Below are 16,412 nucleotides of genomic sequence, written 5' to 3'. Positions count from 1 at the left end.
CAGCTCCTACTGGCGTTGTGTTGAGCTGAGACATCTGTTTCACTGTCCCATCTTCAACAACAGGAGCCTATTCTACTTTCTAATCGTTGTTTCGCAGCGAGTTTCCGTGGACTAGCAAAGTCTCAGCTAGAAAAAGGATCACCTCAGTGTATCCAAGAAAAAGAGCAGCGCTTTTTGGGTTGTTTGTTTGTTTGTTTTATTGTGGGTGGTGTTTGTTTGTTTGTTTAATATACCACAAGACTATGCAGTTACACTGTCAGTCACCTCAGAGTGTTCCCAAAGGAGCTCATCCACGTCCTGCACACACTCCACCTGAACATCAAGTGGAGCAGGGGGTAGTCCTGCAGATGGAGTAATGCAGGAATTTTGACAGGATGTTGCTGCATGATGGAATCTCTGCATCCACTTATTCATCAAGTATCCAGCAGGAGAGCACAGAGCTCCGGAGGCATCGTTGTATCCAGTTCGTCATCTGAAACCTCCGCAACCAAATTGGATGGGACCAGTCCTCTTGTGCCATCTGTCAGCTCTCCCTGAAACCAGCCATTCTCATCCACAGCTCCAAAGACATTAAGGTGTTGTCCAGCGGTCAGAGGAAGCTCGCTTTCTGGCTCCTCATTAGGACCCTCAACAGGATTGTAGCTATGCTGAGCTAAGAATCTTTGAAAAGTTGCTGATGCTTGTCCCAGAGAATGCAGGGTGAAGGACAAAAGCTCTGCTGCTGGTTCTCCGCTCTCACTTTCAGGGCTGTCCCCTGACAGAAAGCAGCACTCAGGACTGTTCCCGTGGACCTCTTTCACGGCTTTGAGTTCAAGCTCCAAGTCTTCCAGATGACTTTGAAGACCTTTGGCCTCTTGGATGGCAGAATGGAATGCACTGGGACGATGGCTGAGATTCTTCTTTGATGGGGCAAGAGTCTCTTCGGCTGCCTCTCCCAGCTCCGTTCTGCCCTCGTCTCCAGTTGGAATTCTCTCCTAGTTGGTATCAGGATGAGCCTGCTCTGCTGCTCTCTCTTCTCTCTTGCACACTCTGTGAGAATGAGTTTCAGAAAGCACTACTCACTGACAGGAAATAAGGGGAAACTTGAAAGACTTGGCAACATAAGTCCTGGCCGTGTACTGCCAGCAACTGATCTGGCCGCCCAGGATCCTGGCACCACAAATGCTTCGTTGCCAAATGCAGCAATGAAGTGTTCTGGGGAAAAGCCAACTCACACGTATTTTTGGCACATCCATATCACAGCACCACAGGCCAGCACCAGCGCAGACAGCAGCACAGCTGAGAACAGTACCATCGCTGCGATGTGGCGCCTTCGCGCAGATCTGCCAACAACAGCCTTTGTGCTCGTCCCAGCATTCATCCCTGGGAGAAATGAGACAACATCCCACGTTACCCTCACCTGCGCTACACATAACCTCTCAGTGTGCTTCATGGACCCAGATTTTCATCAGTGGGTGCCTCTGCCTCTGGTGCCCAGGCACCAGAGGACAAGAAGGACTGCTTCCACCTCTCGTTGGGAAGGGAGAGGACGCACAGGCACTGCCCGTGTCTTCCTCTGGGCCGAGGGCTGGGGCTGTGCCCTGGGGTCTGGGCTTTGTCTGTGGGAAGCACTGCAGAGCAGAATCCCTAGCACTTTCCCCAGCGCGCGGGTCCCACGCCCTCCCGCAGGACACCCCCCCCCGGCTGAAGGTCGGGCTCCAGCCAGCACAGGGCACAGCCGGAGCCAGCCCAGGGGAGAAACACTCCTGCAGGCTCCTCCCACACAGGACCCTGCTCTGCGCCCTCGGGTGGCTTTGCTCCAAAAGGGCAAAACTCACCACTCTCTGGGAACTGGGAGTGGTGGGAGCTGAGCAGCGTCACAGAGGCCTGTACGTACCTTCTCCGGCACACTGCTGGAACAACTCTCCACACCCCACTGAGGTCAGCCGTGTTCAGAGAGCCATCCCTGGCTTCTTTTACACGTGCCCTGTGCTCACACGCTCAGGTTCGGCTGCTGACCTGGCGTGCAAGAGCAGGCAGCAAGAGCCTGCAGGCACACAGTGGCTCTGGTGAGTGACACTGGATGACCACGGGACAGAAATTACCTGGCATGACAGTTGTTGGCGCTGCCTGCGTTCCTCTGCCCGAGACTGGCAGTGTGGGATGGCTGCCTTCTTCCTGCAGTGCATCCTGCTCACTTTGTTGGTCAGTTCCTTTAGAAAGAAAGCAGGGCAGTAGGATTGGATGTGATGTGCTCTCATCGGGAACTGAGCTACTCCAGTCCCGCGCTCAGGCAAAGCCTGCTGGTCCCAGCCCCACAGATCCACTGCGACCCCCTCCGTTGCCCAAGGGCATTTGGGCCCTCCCAGGAATTGGAAGGTGCCAACCCTCTCACGCCTCTCGAGGAATCAGCTCCTATGCAAGGCCCTCACACCCTGTGCTGTGAGCGTCACCAACCATCACGTTCCACCCATCACAGGCCAGGCATCTGCAGGCTGAAATTCAAGCTCAGGCAGAAGCGCCTTCAGAATCAGCATCCCACCTTGTTTCCAGCATTAGCAAAGGCATCCCTGCTCGGGATGCTCCTCCTGCACCTCTGACAAGTAATGGTCGTGCTGGGGGAGCAGCTGCCCCCGGGCCTTGGCTGAATGCAGAAGTGGCAGCAGACCATCTCTGGTGCTTGACAGTGCCTGCAAGGCGCTACATGGAACACCACCACAGCACGGCTCTGAGCGATCCCTTCCTGCTGTGCAGGCTACAGCTTGTCCACACACGTACATCAGACCTCAGCTTCCCAGGTCTCACGGTGAACAGACTCAAGTATACCCACCACGCGCTGCCTTCTCCATTTCCTTCACCAGTTCCTTGAGGAGACGGGATGAGCCCTGGGAGTATTTTCCTCTTTTGGATTCATCCTTTCCTTTTTCCAGACCTTAACAGAATGCATGAAGTTAAATATCACGTGCATGAGGTTTTGAAGACCAGCAGTGAGTCAGTGAGACAAACTACTCACCGCTGGGATTCCAGCTGCGCTCCAGCGCAGGAGGAAACACATGACCGGGCAAAGCCCTCCCTGGGGGCACTCCTGCAACCAAAGACCCATGAAAAGTTTCAGTCATACGCTACAGCATCACTGAATAGCGGAGCATACGGGGGATCGTGCCATGAAATGGCACTGAAATGGGCAGTGAAAGCTCTCCAAGGAATTACAAAGCCAGGACATACCCATGCGATCTGCCGGAGTTTCAGTCCCAGAGCTCAGAGCGGAACCTGGATCACCTCCTCCAGTCACATCTGCAAACAAACGCAGGACAGAGCAACTCCCATTAAACATCCTTCCAGTCAGAATGACACAGGATGCAATTAAAGCTGGGCATTCCTTCACGACACCATTCTCTCCCTTCTACACAGGAGCACCTCGGAAACAGTTCCTGGGTGCCTGCAGGGGCACCACCATCATACAGAACTAACCCCGTGTGGAACTGCCCAGAGGAGCGCCCGCCTGGAGCTCACCCCAGCTCTAAACTCAACTGCATGGACTGGATTAAACCTAGGCTTTGGTGAGCCGCTGCCTGGAGACACAGCTGTAATCAAGGACAGCGGAGAAACGTTCCCATTGCACGTGCCCATCTCTCTCTCCCTTACTGAGCTGCGGTGATGGAAGGGGCTCAGGTAATGACATGGGGGGAAAGTTCCAAAGCTGCAGAGAGGCCAGGTGACCTGCTGGCTGGTATTCCACAGCTTTCCAAATACTTTCTCCAGGCCGTGGGAGACAATTCTCAGGGACCTCATGGAAGAACATTCGGCCCCCTGGAATTTTCTTACTGGGAGACCTCGCAGATACAGAGACAAAGCCAACGCAACGCTGACAGCACGGAGCACCCAAGAAACAACGACCACCCATGCTTCTCGGGGAGAAGAACCCGCTGGCCGGTGAAAAGCGCAACCCTTGCTGAACTAGCCCAGCCACAAAGGAACAAATATCGAGGACGTGAAGCCCGGCTACTTACCTCCAGCATCCCCTTCAGGCTCAGAGGCAGGGTTCTGTTCTGCTGATTCACCAGCAGGGCCTGCAGGCACAAGTGTAATCAGACACAGGTGAGGAGAGCTTCCAGCACACGTGGGGGCCTCCTTTTCCCTGAGTGGGGAAAGGTGGGCCAGGGAATGCCACGGCCCAAATACGAAGGTCAGGGCTCTCTCAGCTGAAGAGGGGCAGTGGTAACCTTCCCACTGAAATGTGGCAGCTCTCCGAGTAAAGAAATACTCATGGCTCATCTGTGCAAGCCCTTCAAGGCACAAACAGGCTTGGAAGACCTTGAGAGGGTCTTAAGCAAAATTGCACGCAAGTAAACTATGGGAGCATGAATGTTTCTGCCTCCAAGGAAACAGACACTCACAACTTACCTCTGGGTTGTCCCAGAGGCACAGGCACAAAATCCGGATCCAAACGATCATCCGAAAAGGGAGCACCAAGTTCATCTCCTGGAATCAAGAACGCATGAAAGAAGGTCCCATTGGATGGTGTGATCTCCTTCTCCCTCAGTAACTGGATGTTGCTGGGCCGTGGAACGGGATGGGAGAAGGACCCAGGTCACGATTCCCAAAGTTGCAGAGTGGCCAGGATGACCTGTAGGCTGGCACCTGGCAGCGTACACAATACTCTCTCCAGGCCATGTGCCACATCCCTCACGGACCGCATGGAAGAAGATGCAGCTCCTGGGGGCTTTCTTACTGGGAGGCCTCCAATGCACAGGAAGGTCACACTGAAGCACTGGAGGAAAGCACGCCTGTCTCTTCCTCTGGGCTGTGGGCCGAGGCTCTGTGTTGGAAACTGGGATTCATCTACGGGGAGTACCATGAGCCTGGAGCAGAAATGCTCACGCTTCTCCCAGCACACATCTGCCAAGCTCTCCCCAGGACATCTCCCACAATGAAGGCTGTGCTCCAGCCAGCAAGCAGCAGAGCCATGGCCCGGCATGGCTGGAGCCAGCCCTGGGGAGCAGCGCTGCCACGGGCTCTTGCCCGGCTCCTGCAGTGCTGCCCATCGCCCCCTGCCCAACACCACCCCCCATGGAAGGCCGGCCCCAGGGAAGTGTGGCACAGGGCCGTGGGGACACAGCCTGACTTCTTGCCCCCACTGCTGCTCAGTCCGTGTCCCATCTCTGCCCACCCACCTGCTCCCGGTGCTCGCCACGGAGCAGCACAGGTCTCCCGGAAACACATGGCCATCAGTAGGAGGAAGAGGACAAAGCGGGCAGGGGCCATGGCCCCCCACACTCGCACCATGCTTCCAACACCACCGCTGCAGCCACAGTGAGCGTCGCACAGAGCAAAGCCTGCGGCACAGGACAGCGTCGCAGCCAGGCCTTGTGAGCTCACGGCACAGCACCGCACAGCCATTGGACGGGGCATTGTGACCTCAAGGCTCCGAGATTCCGGGTGGCGGCTCCCCGCGGGCTGCTGCTCTTGTGATGTGCTGCACCAGGGCTGCGTGGGGCCGGTGCTTACGTCATAGAAACGCAGAATCATAGAGCGGCTTGGGGTGGAAGGGACAGCAAAGAGCTTAGAACCCCAACCCCACTGCCGTGGGCAGGGATGCCACCCATGGGGTCATGCTACCCAGAGCCCCACCCAGCCTGGCCTTGAACACCTCCAGGGATGGAGCATCCACAGCTTCACTTGGCAAACATTTCTAGGGCTTCAACAGCCCCAGGAGGGAATTATTTCCAGCTCGGTGCACCCATGACACCTCAGGCCATTGGGGAAGAGATGCAATATGGAAATGGGGTCTGGATCAAGGACGCTATTGCACAGGTTATCCATGCATGTCAAATGTGCTGCAATTAAGCAAGCCAAGCGGATAAAGCCTCTCCAGTACGGAGGATGATGGCTGAAATACAAACACGGGGAAGCTGACCTTCTCACAGACCTGCCAAGTCAAGTGTCACGTGCTTACGTTTTTGTTGATAGATCTGCAGTTTCATCTGTTTTCCTTCAGCTTTCCAGCACCTTGGCTAAGGACATCCCCTTTCCTGCACCAAGTATATTTCCCACACGTAGCGTGCTTCCAAGCCTGCATTTAGTAGCGGAAATTGAAGGCTTGCTGCTTGGCACCTCCCATCACCAAAGTCCCCCAAAGTGAACTCACCTGCTGCTGGCAACTGGACACTTGGTGCCGAGAGGACCGTCACCTGTGGGGTCCCACCTGGGTCTCCAGAAGCTGTTGCACTTTTGGAAGCAGAGCATCCAAATACACTGTGCTTGCTTTTGGAGACAAACATTTATACTTCAACCAAAGCAGCTCATAGCGCCAGCTGCTAGCATCTCTGAAGCCTCTCAGTGCAGAGCAGTGCAGTGGAGAACAAGGAGTCTCCTCTAAGAGCTGTCCTTGTTTCCGCTGCTTAAAGAGCAAGTGTTTATATTGTCATTCTCATGTGATAAGCAGTGTGGGAGGGAAGCGTATCATCCTCTCACATCAACATCCTGGCTGGATCCATTCCTAATACTTATCCGTTTAACATCACACCTCCTGGGTAACGTGCACAGCCTCACGTGTTTGTCAGGTGTACCTCAGTACGCGGGGTTTGAGCCTAATGGGTATACAGACATCCAGCTTTCATGCAAGTAGACTAACTTGGGATGGCATAAAGCAGGCTGGGGAGTGCTGTCCCCTCTTGAAGGCTGGTACAGGTTGAGATGCTGTGCTCAGAGGGGCTGTCTTCCCAGAGCAGCATTCCCAAGCTTAGCTGATACACTGTGACATACTCTGACCCTTCTGCTTGTAGGGAAGCAGACAGTGTGAATGTCTGAATCATTAAATAACTAGCCAAGGTGACATGCTCCATTCTAAAGCCTGGGTCATCGTTGTTTGGCTCAGGTGGTTTGCATGTTGATTTTCTCCTGGCAGAGCTCAGCCTGCTGTGGGCTGTTCCTGCTCAGCCAAGCTAACCCCTGCATCCTGCTGACATAAAAACTGCCTTCCAGTGGGAACAAAAGCTGGACTTACAGCAACTGTGCTATCCAAAGAAGAGCAATGCTCGTATAAAATGGGAAGCAGCAAGTACTCCGGAAAAGCAGCTATCTATACTCCACCAGTGGTAATAACTGCGGTGACTGTGCAAATCTCATTGGAAGGTCAGGGTATCAAAGCAGATGGAACAAACTTAGTGCTCCTTTGGAATAATAATTGCTTGTGCTCTGAACATTTATTCATCTAACACGCAGAGGAAACTTTCTTCCTGGTGCAACTCTGTTTGTTTCCACTGGAACAGGTGCACTTATGGTCTTAGCAGTTACTCAAGGAAAGCTGTAGGTTCCAGGGCTGGGCACAAACACGTTGCAGTTAATTCCTCATCCTAAAGCCACGAATCAGCAATGCAGGCAGAGAACTGGGCAACAGCTGCAGGGCCCACGCAGTCTTTGCCATGCAGCTGAACAGCCCTGCTGATTAACCTATAGAGACTGTGCAGAAGAAATAACCAGGAAAGCATCTGTCAGAATATCTCACATTAAGAGCAAGACTTATGTTTCTCGGCATCAATGCTAATGAATACCAAGAGCTTTCTTTAAATCTGCTAATTGCTATTTATCTTCTAAGATGCTTGAAAGGCTCAACAGACCATGCATTGTGTCATACTGCAAGATAGCTCAAGTGGGAGAGCACACAGAAGCATTGAAGAGAGCGATTTCAGAAAGAAAAGAGAGAGTAGGGGGACAGATTTAAGTTATTCTGTACGGCTTGTCAGTGTGAGGACCTAACAGCAGCAGCCAAACATTCAGATGTATGTTCTCGTACAGCATCCCTGGCTTCCCAGGAAGATACTGGTAGCCACATTTGCCATGTTCTTACATCAGCCCAGAAGTCTGTTGTCTCCTCAACAATAAAAGCGTATTTCTGGTATCTTGGAGGAGATCTGGATTTGATCAAGGTGTCTGATCAGGATAAAGCTAATGGACGAAGACACTCACCTCCTCCATCTCCAATGACTGGGCTGGATTTGGAGTGGAAGAGTGTGGTTCAGGATGAATTCCACAACGGCCGACTGCACCTGCACCTCCATGAAGGCAGCTCTTCCGCTGACGCAGTCAGACTCACACTGCTGTGATCTGAAGAAAAAACAGATGAAGTAAAACTGCCAACAGACAGAAGACCGGGAAGGTACCTCTGGCTGTGCAAAATGTGCTGATTTTGGAGGGGAGGGCAGCTTTTGTAGACGTGTGTTTATTTTGAGGTTTCTTTTCAACCCTGTTTACAAGATGTCAAGCATGAGCCCACTCTGGTGCATGTCAGCATGTCCCTGTTTTAATTCTGAATGACACCGGCCCAATACATACCGACTCCCTTTGGAGCCCAGCACACCTTTTACATCTCTGAAAATGATGCAGGGACATTTCTTCAACGTTCCCTTTAGGATGTTTTGTTTACCAAGGCTTCAACAACGTTTATGGGAAATAAACAGCAGAAAAGTATAGGTTTCTTTCGTTGCTGTTGCACTGGTCAATAAGTAACCCCACTGCATTTATTCTACGTCCTGCTTGCAGAGGCTCATTCTGCACAGCCAGAGGTGCTCTAATAAGAAGGAGCACCAGCAAAGCCCTCACCTAACGAGGCCACGCACTGCTAGTCTCCAGCATCACACCTCAGTACAGCACACACACTGCGCAGAGTCCAGCAATGCCCACTCCTCCCTGCTGAAATACATGGCCACCTCTGCAAAGGCCACGGGCTCCTGCAAGTGCTCCTTTCTGGGCACAGCCAAAGCCCAGGGAAGCAGCTTGGAGAGGAGAGAAACTCCAGTCCCAGCAGCTTCTCTGTTCCCAGCACACAAATGCTGGCTGAAGGACACTGAAGGACACTCTCCCCCCGCACTCCCATCTCTTGCCCCTTGCCCTCTCCTGGCTGCTTCCCCCAGCCCCTGCCTAAGATGGACATGCAGTGGCCATGTGCTGCTCTGCTGCAGGCTGCAGGCAGATGTTAAACTGGAGCCTGCTGGGACAAGAGAAATGGCAGGAGATGTGGGAGGAAATGCAGCAATTCCTGCCCAACCCCCACCCTCGCCAGCCCACCTGCAGGGCATTTCCTGGGGGTAAAAGCAGGCTGGGACTCAGACCAGCAGACCTGCTCTTACCAGCCTTCCTTCCCAGCAAAGCCAGTGTGATGGTGTGCTCCCCCCTCCCCCTTTCTTCCTTTCTCCCACCTTCCTCCCTCAGCCTTGCACAGGAAGACAGTGAGCAACACTCCTAGCTAAACCAGACTAAAGATCACAAAACTGCCTCAAGCTGGGAGGCTGAAAGAACTGACAGCAGGCCTCTGGCTCAACATCTGAGGGCCAATTGAGCATATGCCTAAAAATAAAGTACGGCAATGAGTCAATCATCTTACCACCAAAATAGACAGCAGCACAAGCACCTCTTGAGCTCTCCTGCACAGAGGAACAGCTCTCCCCTTGAGCAGGCGTGCCTCTTGAGGTTACACCTGCACAGAGATCCTTTCCACCTTGATGTCAAGACACCTTGTTGATACGGATCCTCAGTAAGTGACTAGTAGTTTGGGTGGGCTTTGTTAGCTCCACTACGGTTATATCTTTGATTGTGCACATAGGATCCCTTAGACACAAACTCTTGAACGCGTCTGGGACAAGGAGTGGATCCAGCTGTGCTGAGGATCCTTACCTCTGTGGTTTGAAGAGTTCAGACAGCAACGGGGCCTGCTCTGATCCTCATGACACAGCAGGAGAGCGTCCTGTAGGTGTGTGTTTAATCCTGCCCTCTATGTGGAAAATAACCAAGTGTATCCAGCCATCTCCAGTCTTGTTAAGTCACTGTCATATCACTACAGCATATCTACATTACATCAATAAATATACATTCCTGCTTCCCTCTTAGGAGTGTATATCGTAGCTGTATCCATCTGTTATAAATTGGTGAAGTCTGCACGATAGCAACTAGGGACATCAACTATGATAAGAGTCACGGAGTGAACTCCAGTCCCAAATTCCTATATGAATAGGCTCATGACAACTGTTCTAACTGAGAAAGAAGAGACCATTAGGGGCCACCAAAGGACGAAAGGGGGAAAAGGTATTATCTGCAAAATGCCAAGTTTGGAAGTTACATATGAAGCAAGGGAGAACATAAATAAATGGATCAGGGAGCAGAAACTAAAGCAAGAAATTTATTGATTTATTTTTTTATTTAGTAATAACCTACAGAAATTGATTTTGCTTGGGCTGTGTCAGGCACTCAGAACTATGCCACACACTATGCACAGGAGTGGAGATGGAAACGCATCGTATTGCGTAGCTACAAGTCTGGGAATCTATACTCTTAGTGAGGAATCAGAATCACCACACAACTGAAGCCCAGAATCATCACAGAGTCAAGGAATCTAGAATCATGAAACGATCACAGAATCTGAAATAACAGAACTTATAATCACAGGAGCTGGTATCCTCATAGCATCCTCATAGAATCCTCCAATAATCAATTCATAGAATCCTCAGACTCTAGAATCCTAGACTCTAGTAACCCCATAATAACCCCACAGTACTGAATCACCACATTTTGTTTCCTCACTCCCACAGAGGGAAACTTTCTGTGGAGCATGCTCACAATTGACAGTATCAGTCAGCATCACCCAGCACTCCTTATGGAACAGGTTACCTAGAATATCAAAGCACTGCCAGTTACAAGTGCTCAGAGGTTCTTCCTCAAAAGATGAATTGTTAATACTATCTTTCATTCTAATTTGGATACGGGAAGGGAACTGAGGTCTAGAATCTTTATGAACAGAATCCAACACCACTGTGCTCTTCACAAAACCTTTCCCCTTTGCCACAACACAGGGGAATGGGGAAAGTGAACCTTCATCCTGGTTTTCCACTACCCCTCAGGTCAGTCCCTGGGGACAGTTGGGACCCTTCTGGAGACGCCAGGAGCCCCCAGGACCCTCATCAGGCCCCGGGCATTTTGGTGCCACAAGCCCACTAGCACCCAGGGTGTATCCCCTGGTGTCCCACAGGACGTGACAGCCCAGGCAGGATGCAGCGTGACAGACCCATGTGGCTCCGTGGTGTGAGATTCGTATGTACTTCTCCCTGTCCCTGGCTGAAGTTCTCAGAGGGGTACACAGAGGTAGGAGAGAGCTAAGGACAAGGCCAAGGGGCACTTAGGGTGACAGGACATAGCCACAGCTTGGGGACAGTGGCCAGATGCTGGAGACATTCATATGGCAGGAAGGGACGCAAAGGACACAACCACAGCCCAAAGACATGGGGGGCAACAAAAGGGACCTTGCTCAGACCACTGGGACCACAGTGCCGTGGGTGAACACACTGCCACCCACCTAGTGAAAGCTGTGTCCTTGCTGCAGCTATGTCTCCAAAGGGCTTTAGTCAGTGCCAGAACCCACAGATCCCCTATACAGGGCAAAACTACAGAATTCTGCATCAATCAATCGTCAGGAGCTTCCATTCACTGACAACGTCACTGTGAGGCCAAGGTCCCCACAGGCCAGGTGACACAGGGACATCGCTGGGACACTGAGCGATCAGCGGCAGTGCTGTTGATGGCAGCATCAGCTCAAGGGGACACAGCACTGGCAATGCAGTGACAATGAGAATGTCATCAGTGACAACCACAACCCTCGAGTCCATTAGACACAGTGCTGAAGGTCAGTGTCAGTGACACTGCAACAACAACGCCAGGAGCTCCCCACAGCTGCCAGCACTGCCCCCCCCCCCCCCCCCCCACAGACATTCCCACTCTCACAGCTCCCCACGGATGTCAGGCAGCAGGTGACAGGCGGTGATGGTGGCTACGGTGGCAGCCACAGCGCGCACGTCACGGCGCACCAGGCACAGGCAGTGCGCGGTCGCAGCTGCCCCAGCTTGGGCGTGGCCCAGGGGCCCCCCCAGACCTTCCAGCAGCCGCGCAGCCCCACTGAAACTGTGTCCCAGTGCCTCAGCCATTGCGCCCCGCAGTCGCCCCTCGCCCGCCCCCAGCCTCTGCTGCAGCAGTGAGGGGCCCCCCCTGGACACCCCTGGCAGCGGCATCCGGGCCGCACTGTCCTCTTCCTCCTCCTCCTCGGTCTCCGACGCCTCCCCCGGAACCTTCAGCCCCACTGCGGGAGTCCCGGCTGTGTTCCCCCCCGGCTCCGGCTCTGAGTCGCTCTCCGAGGCCTCGCCCAGCACCAGCGTGGGGGAAAGAGGGACGGCCATGGTCTGCGAGAGGGGAATAAAAGGGAGGAGGGGGAGTCGGGGGGAAAACGGCCCCACCAGGCACGGAGACCCCCGGCTCTTTCTCCCGAGTCTCAGAGGAATACTGCGCACAACAGGCCCGTGCCCCCTCAGCCTCGTGAGACCCCCACTTCCTCACTCCCTTCCCAGCCCCGTGGGGTCCCCAGAACACGTCCAGGCACCCACAGCTCCAGGGGGATGCCGCATATTCCCTTCCCAACCCTACAGGAACCCCCACGCCCCAATAACCCGCCACCGAGCCCCGCAAGGACCCACATTCCCTCAGCCCAGTACCGCCGCCTCGCCAGGTCACGTGACGGTCACCCGGTACGCTACGCGTCGCGTCGAGTGACGTCACGCCTGCGTGCGCCCGCTGCCCGGACTTGCCCTCACTCAGACTGCGCACGCGCAGAGCGGGCAGCCGCGTTCGTCCAATCGTCCCTCCTCCCAAGCTTTAAGTGACAGCCAGGGTAGCCAATTGGCTCTGCGGGGACGAAGGGGAGGACGGCGCTCTCCCGGAAGAAGGATCGGGGAGGGAGCTTGCATGTAACAGGCAGCAGTAGAAGCCAATGAGATGGCCGAACAGGGCAGGGCTGGCCAATAGGAGAGGCGGGGGGCGGGGCGTGCAGGGGGCCGCGCAGGGCCGGAGCCTGTGCCTGCGCCTGCGCCTGCGCCGGGTTTGTCCGGTACGGCTGTGCCGCTCGGTGTGCACCGCTCCTCGGGACAGCGTGTGCCGGGGCCCTCCTCGGGAAATATTTCTTCCTTCTATGGAAACCAACGAGCACCCGGGCCTGCACTCTTGATATAAATACCCGGTGATGACCGACTTATTGCGGGCGACCGGGCGACGAATCCACCGTTGGGACAGCACTGCCGGTGTCAGGCCGTGTAAGGAGTCGCTGTCCTTCTGTTTGTGAGCTCCCTCCAGGCACGTGAAGGCCGCAGTGAGGTCTCCCCAGAGCCTTCTCCAGGCCGCACGAGCCCAACTCCCTCAGCCCTTCCTGTCGGTGAGGCGCTCCGGCCCTCCCAGCACCTTTGCGGGATTACGGCGGCCCGAGTGCAGCACCTCGCGCGTGGCCGTGTTGCACCTCATCTGGTTCACGCGGTGCTGCTTTTCAAGCCTGTCCCGGGCCCCCCTGGAGGGCGCACACAGCGCTGCCATCACTCACCGCTGCGCGAGATGCAGCTTCTGGTCCCTGGAATGCTGTGCAGCATGACATTAGCACAGAGCTCCTGTCAGAGCAGCGCAGATCCCAGCCCGGCCAGGCTGCCTGTGCCTGCTCCTGGGCTCCCAGCACTGACAGTGCCCACCAGGCCCATCTGTGTGGGTCGGGGGGGAGAGAGAGGCAGCAGGCCTTTGGGGTCGGGTCTGGGGGGCTGTGGGGGCCACAGACTATCACTGAGATACGAAATGTCTCTGCAGAGCTGGAAGGTCAGGAGCTGAGGAGAATATGAAGGGCTCCCATCATGCTGCTGAGTGCCCCTCCTCTCCTGGCCGTACGCTGAGGGCAGGTGGAGGCAGGGACAAGGGTCAGGAGCAAGGGCAGAATGATTTTTTGCTTTCTCAGTCTTCCTAGAAAGAAAGAAAGAAAAAAAATCTAAAATCTTTAAGATATGTGTGGGATCTGTTGAGTCACAGCCTGAACCACGGATTGATCACCTGTGGAAAGGACCCAGTCAGCCCTGAGAGCACAGGTGAAAGCAATTCATGTGTGCGAATGGAAGGAGGGGAGCCTGGCTGCAGCTCTCTTAGATCTCATTTAAGGGCTGACTGCTGCTGGGGAGGATCTTTGCCTGGTGAGCCCTCCTTGGTGAAGCTTCTTCCTGTGAATCTGGAATTTTCTGGTACAGGGGAGCAATCTTCTTCCCTTCCTTTATAGCACCTCTCTGTTGTGTGATGACAGAAGGACTAGCACCTCCGTTGTATTGCTTTTCCTATTGTACTGATCTGTCTAATTGCTACAGTGTATCTACTAAAAGCAAAAGAAAAGAATATCAAGCAAAATGAACTTTATTGCCCTTTTAAGGATACAGTATAGTACACTTCAGAAATACCCTCTCATCTGTAATTATTCTTAAACCCCAGAAATTTTCATACTAGAATTGGTTCTAGCAATTATCTCTTCAAGGCTCTCTCTCAATCTGTTAATTAACTATTTGAATTTTTTTCCTTACATCAAAATCTTTTGTTACTAAACAGGCTGATTGTGTTTTCTGCAGGTGGATTTGCCACAAGGTTTCTTACAATGACTAACAGTAGAAGGAAATGTGCTCTGAAGGGGTGTGCTTGCAAGTCGGCTCAAGAGAAATGAAAATCGTTGTAGCGGGGACCCTGCCTGGGAGCAGAGCATTACCAAATACGTTACTATGCAAAGAATCTCATGTTGAATAATTTAGAAATACCTTTTTGTTAGTGGTCAAGTAAAACATGGCAACAGAGGGTAATCTCAGGAAAAAGAGGGGATAAAAACATCTCTATCAAGCCCAGACTTGATGGGAAAGGAAGAGCTGAACAAGTGTGCGTGTCTGGGGGTGTTCATCTTCTAGACTGCACCCAGAGAAGGAGAATGATTGTGATGCTGCAGTCTCGGAACTCCAGTCAGTACACAAATGGAAGGATTTCTGGGCTGAGATGAATTTATCTCCGCAGCTTCTAATCTTTTGGATTTTGTGTTCTAGTGCAGTGAAGCTTTTGGGCATGATTTATCATCACTATAGCTAACACTGTATGGGAAAAAAACTGACTTTAGATCTTACATCAAAGCTTTTAACAAAGCTTGTTTCCCTGGATTTTACTTGCTTTCCATTGTCTCCACCTCTCTGGTGCCTCTTTAAAATATATGCCTAATCTGAAAGCTGAGTGCAAGAAATATTTGTCTGACTTGTTTGCTCCCATTCCGAATCTTATAAACACTAGTCTCTGTTGTGAAGGAGTCATGCATCATTAAGAGTAAATCTTTCTCGTACAAAAGCAAGAAAACAGAAGCAGTTCAAATGTTGCTTCTTACAGCAGTACAGCATCTCAGAACAGAGAAAAACACGGCTTGCAGAAACTTGATTTCTGTCTTATCAAAACAGATCTTCAGCTAGTCTCAGTTGTCTTAGATCTGACTCCTTCAAAGAAGTGATTATAATTGATAACTCCAGTCTCACCACATCAGAGTTTTCACCTATCAGTTGTGTGCAAGGAGAGTGACAGTACTGGCACACACATCTTGGCGCTGATGGTTCGAGATGGCCATAGAATGGCCCAGGTTGAAAACGACCGCAATGACCATCGAGTTTCAATGCCCCTGCTATGTGCAGGGTCGCCAACCACCAGAGCAGGCTGCCCAGAGCCACTTCCAGCCTGGCCTTGGATGCCCCATCCCTGGATGCATTCACAACCTACTTGGGCAACCTGTTCCAGTGCAGTCACCACCCTCTGGGTGAAAAACTTCCTCCTAATATCTAACCTAAACCACCCCTGTCTCAGTTTAAGACTATTCCTCCTTATCCTACCACTTTCCACCCTCACAAACAGCCGTTCCCTTTCCTGTTTATACGCTTCCTTCAAGTACTGGAAGGCCACAATGAGGTCCCCCTGGAGCCTTCTCTTCTCCAAGCTAAACAAGCCCAGTTCCCTCAACCTTTCCTCACAGGAGAGGTGCTCCTGCCCTCTGATCATCTTAGTGGCCCTCCTCTGGACCTGCTCCAAGAGCTCCATGTCCTTCCTGTACTGGGAGCACCAGGTCTGGACGCAGTACTTCAGATGGGGCCTCTCAAGAGCTGAGTAGAGGGGCACAATCACCTCTCCCTGCTGGCCACTGCCTTTTTTTTTTTTTTTTTTTTTTTTTTTTTTAAATGCAGCCCAGCGCACAGTTGGCCTTCCAGGCTGCAGGTGCACACTGCTGGTTCATGTCCAGCTTCTCATCCACCAGGACCCCCAGGTCCTTCTCCGCAGGGCTGCTCTCAAGGAGATCTTCCCCCCTGTTTATAGAAGTACCTGGGATTGCCCCGACCCAAGTGCAGCACCCTGCACTTGGCCTTATTGAACCTCATTAGGTTTTCATGGGACCACTTCTCCAGCCTGTCCAGGTCCCTCGGGATGGCTTCCCTTCCTTCCAATGTATCGACTGCACCGCTCAGCTTGGTGGACAGAAACCACTCCCCACACCCTCACCTAGAGGCTCATGGTCCTGGCAGACATGGGAAGCC

The 16,412-nt window shown here is 53.0% G+C and overlaps 2 protein-coding genes and 1 long non-coding RNA gene across 11 annotated transcripts; 1 reads left to right on the top strand and 2 right to left on the bottom strand.

Annotated features, from left to right (window-relative positions):
* Nucleotides 1-171: 171 nt before the first annotated feature.
* On the bottom strand, nt 172-12,541 carry LOC107057415. 9 transcript variants are annotated; one of them, XM_046903692.1, is made up of 14 exons: nt 12,492-12,541; nt 9,652-12,200; nt 7,948-8,085; nt 6,128-6,243; nt 5,936-6,052; nt 5,154-5,315; nt 4,384-4,461; nt 3,990-4,049; nt 3,205-3,273; nt 2,993-3,064; nt 2,810-2,911; nt 2,085-2,192; nt 1,215-1,362; nt 172-1,029 (listed from the first exon to the last, which is right to left on the bottom strand). In XM_046903692.1, the coding sequence occupies exons 5-14, from the start codon at nt 5,961-5,963 to the stop codon at nt 975-977; spliced, it is 882 nt and encodes a 293-aa protein (XP_046759648.1). In that variant the 5' UTR covers nt 5,964-6,052; nt 6,128-6,243; nt 7,948-8,085; nt 9,652-12,200; nt 12,492-12,541; the 3' UTR covers nt 172-974. The 9 variants fall into 9 exon arrangements, with proteins under 9 accessions (XP_046759648.1, XP_040507806.1, XP_040507804.1 ...); XM_040651872.2 differs by having other exon boundaries at nt 7,948-12,200; XM_040651870.2 differs by having other exon boundaries at nt 6,128-6,207; nt 7,948-12,200.
* Nucleotides 10,141-12,541, bottom strand: LOC121107466 (biogenesis of lysosome-related organelles complex 1 subunit 3-like). Its single transcript, XM_040651877.2, has one exon. The coding sequence runs from the start codon at nt 12,195-12,197 to the stop codon at nt 11,745-11,747; it is 453 nt and encodes a 150-aa protein (XP_040507811.1). The 5' UTR covers nt 12,198-12,541; the 3' UTR covers nt 10,141-11,744.
* A 334-nt stretch (nt 12,542-12,875) lies between these two features.
* Nucleotides 12,876-15,075, top strand: LOC124417373. The gene is made up of 2 exons (XR_006932074.1): nt 12,876-13,103; nt 13,784-15,075. It is a non-coding gene; the product is annotated as an uncharacterized LOC124417373 (long non-coding RNA).
* Nucleotides 15,076-16,412: the final 1,337 nt, after the last annotated feature.

This window comes from Gallus gallus, chromosome 23 (assembly GCF_016699485.2).
Source record: "Gallus gallus isolate bGalGal1 chromosome 23, bGalGal1.mat.broiler.GRCg7b, whole genome shotgun sequence".
NCBI classification, from domain to species: domain Eukaryota; kingdom Metazoa; phylum Chordata; class Aves; order Galliformes; family Phasianidae; genus Gallus; species Gallus gallus.
This window is presented reverse-complemented; position numbering and strand designations above follow the sequence as displayed.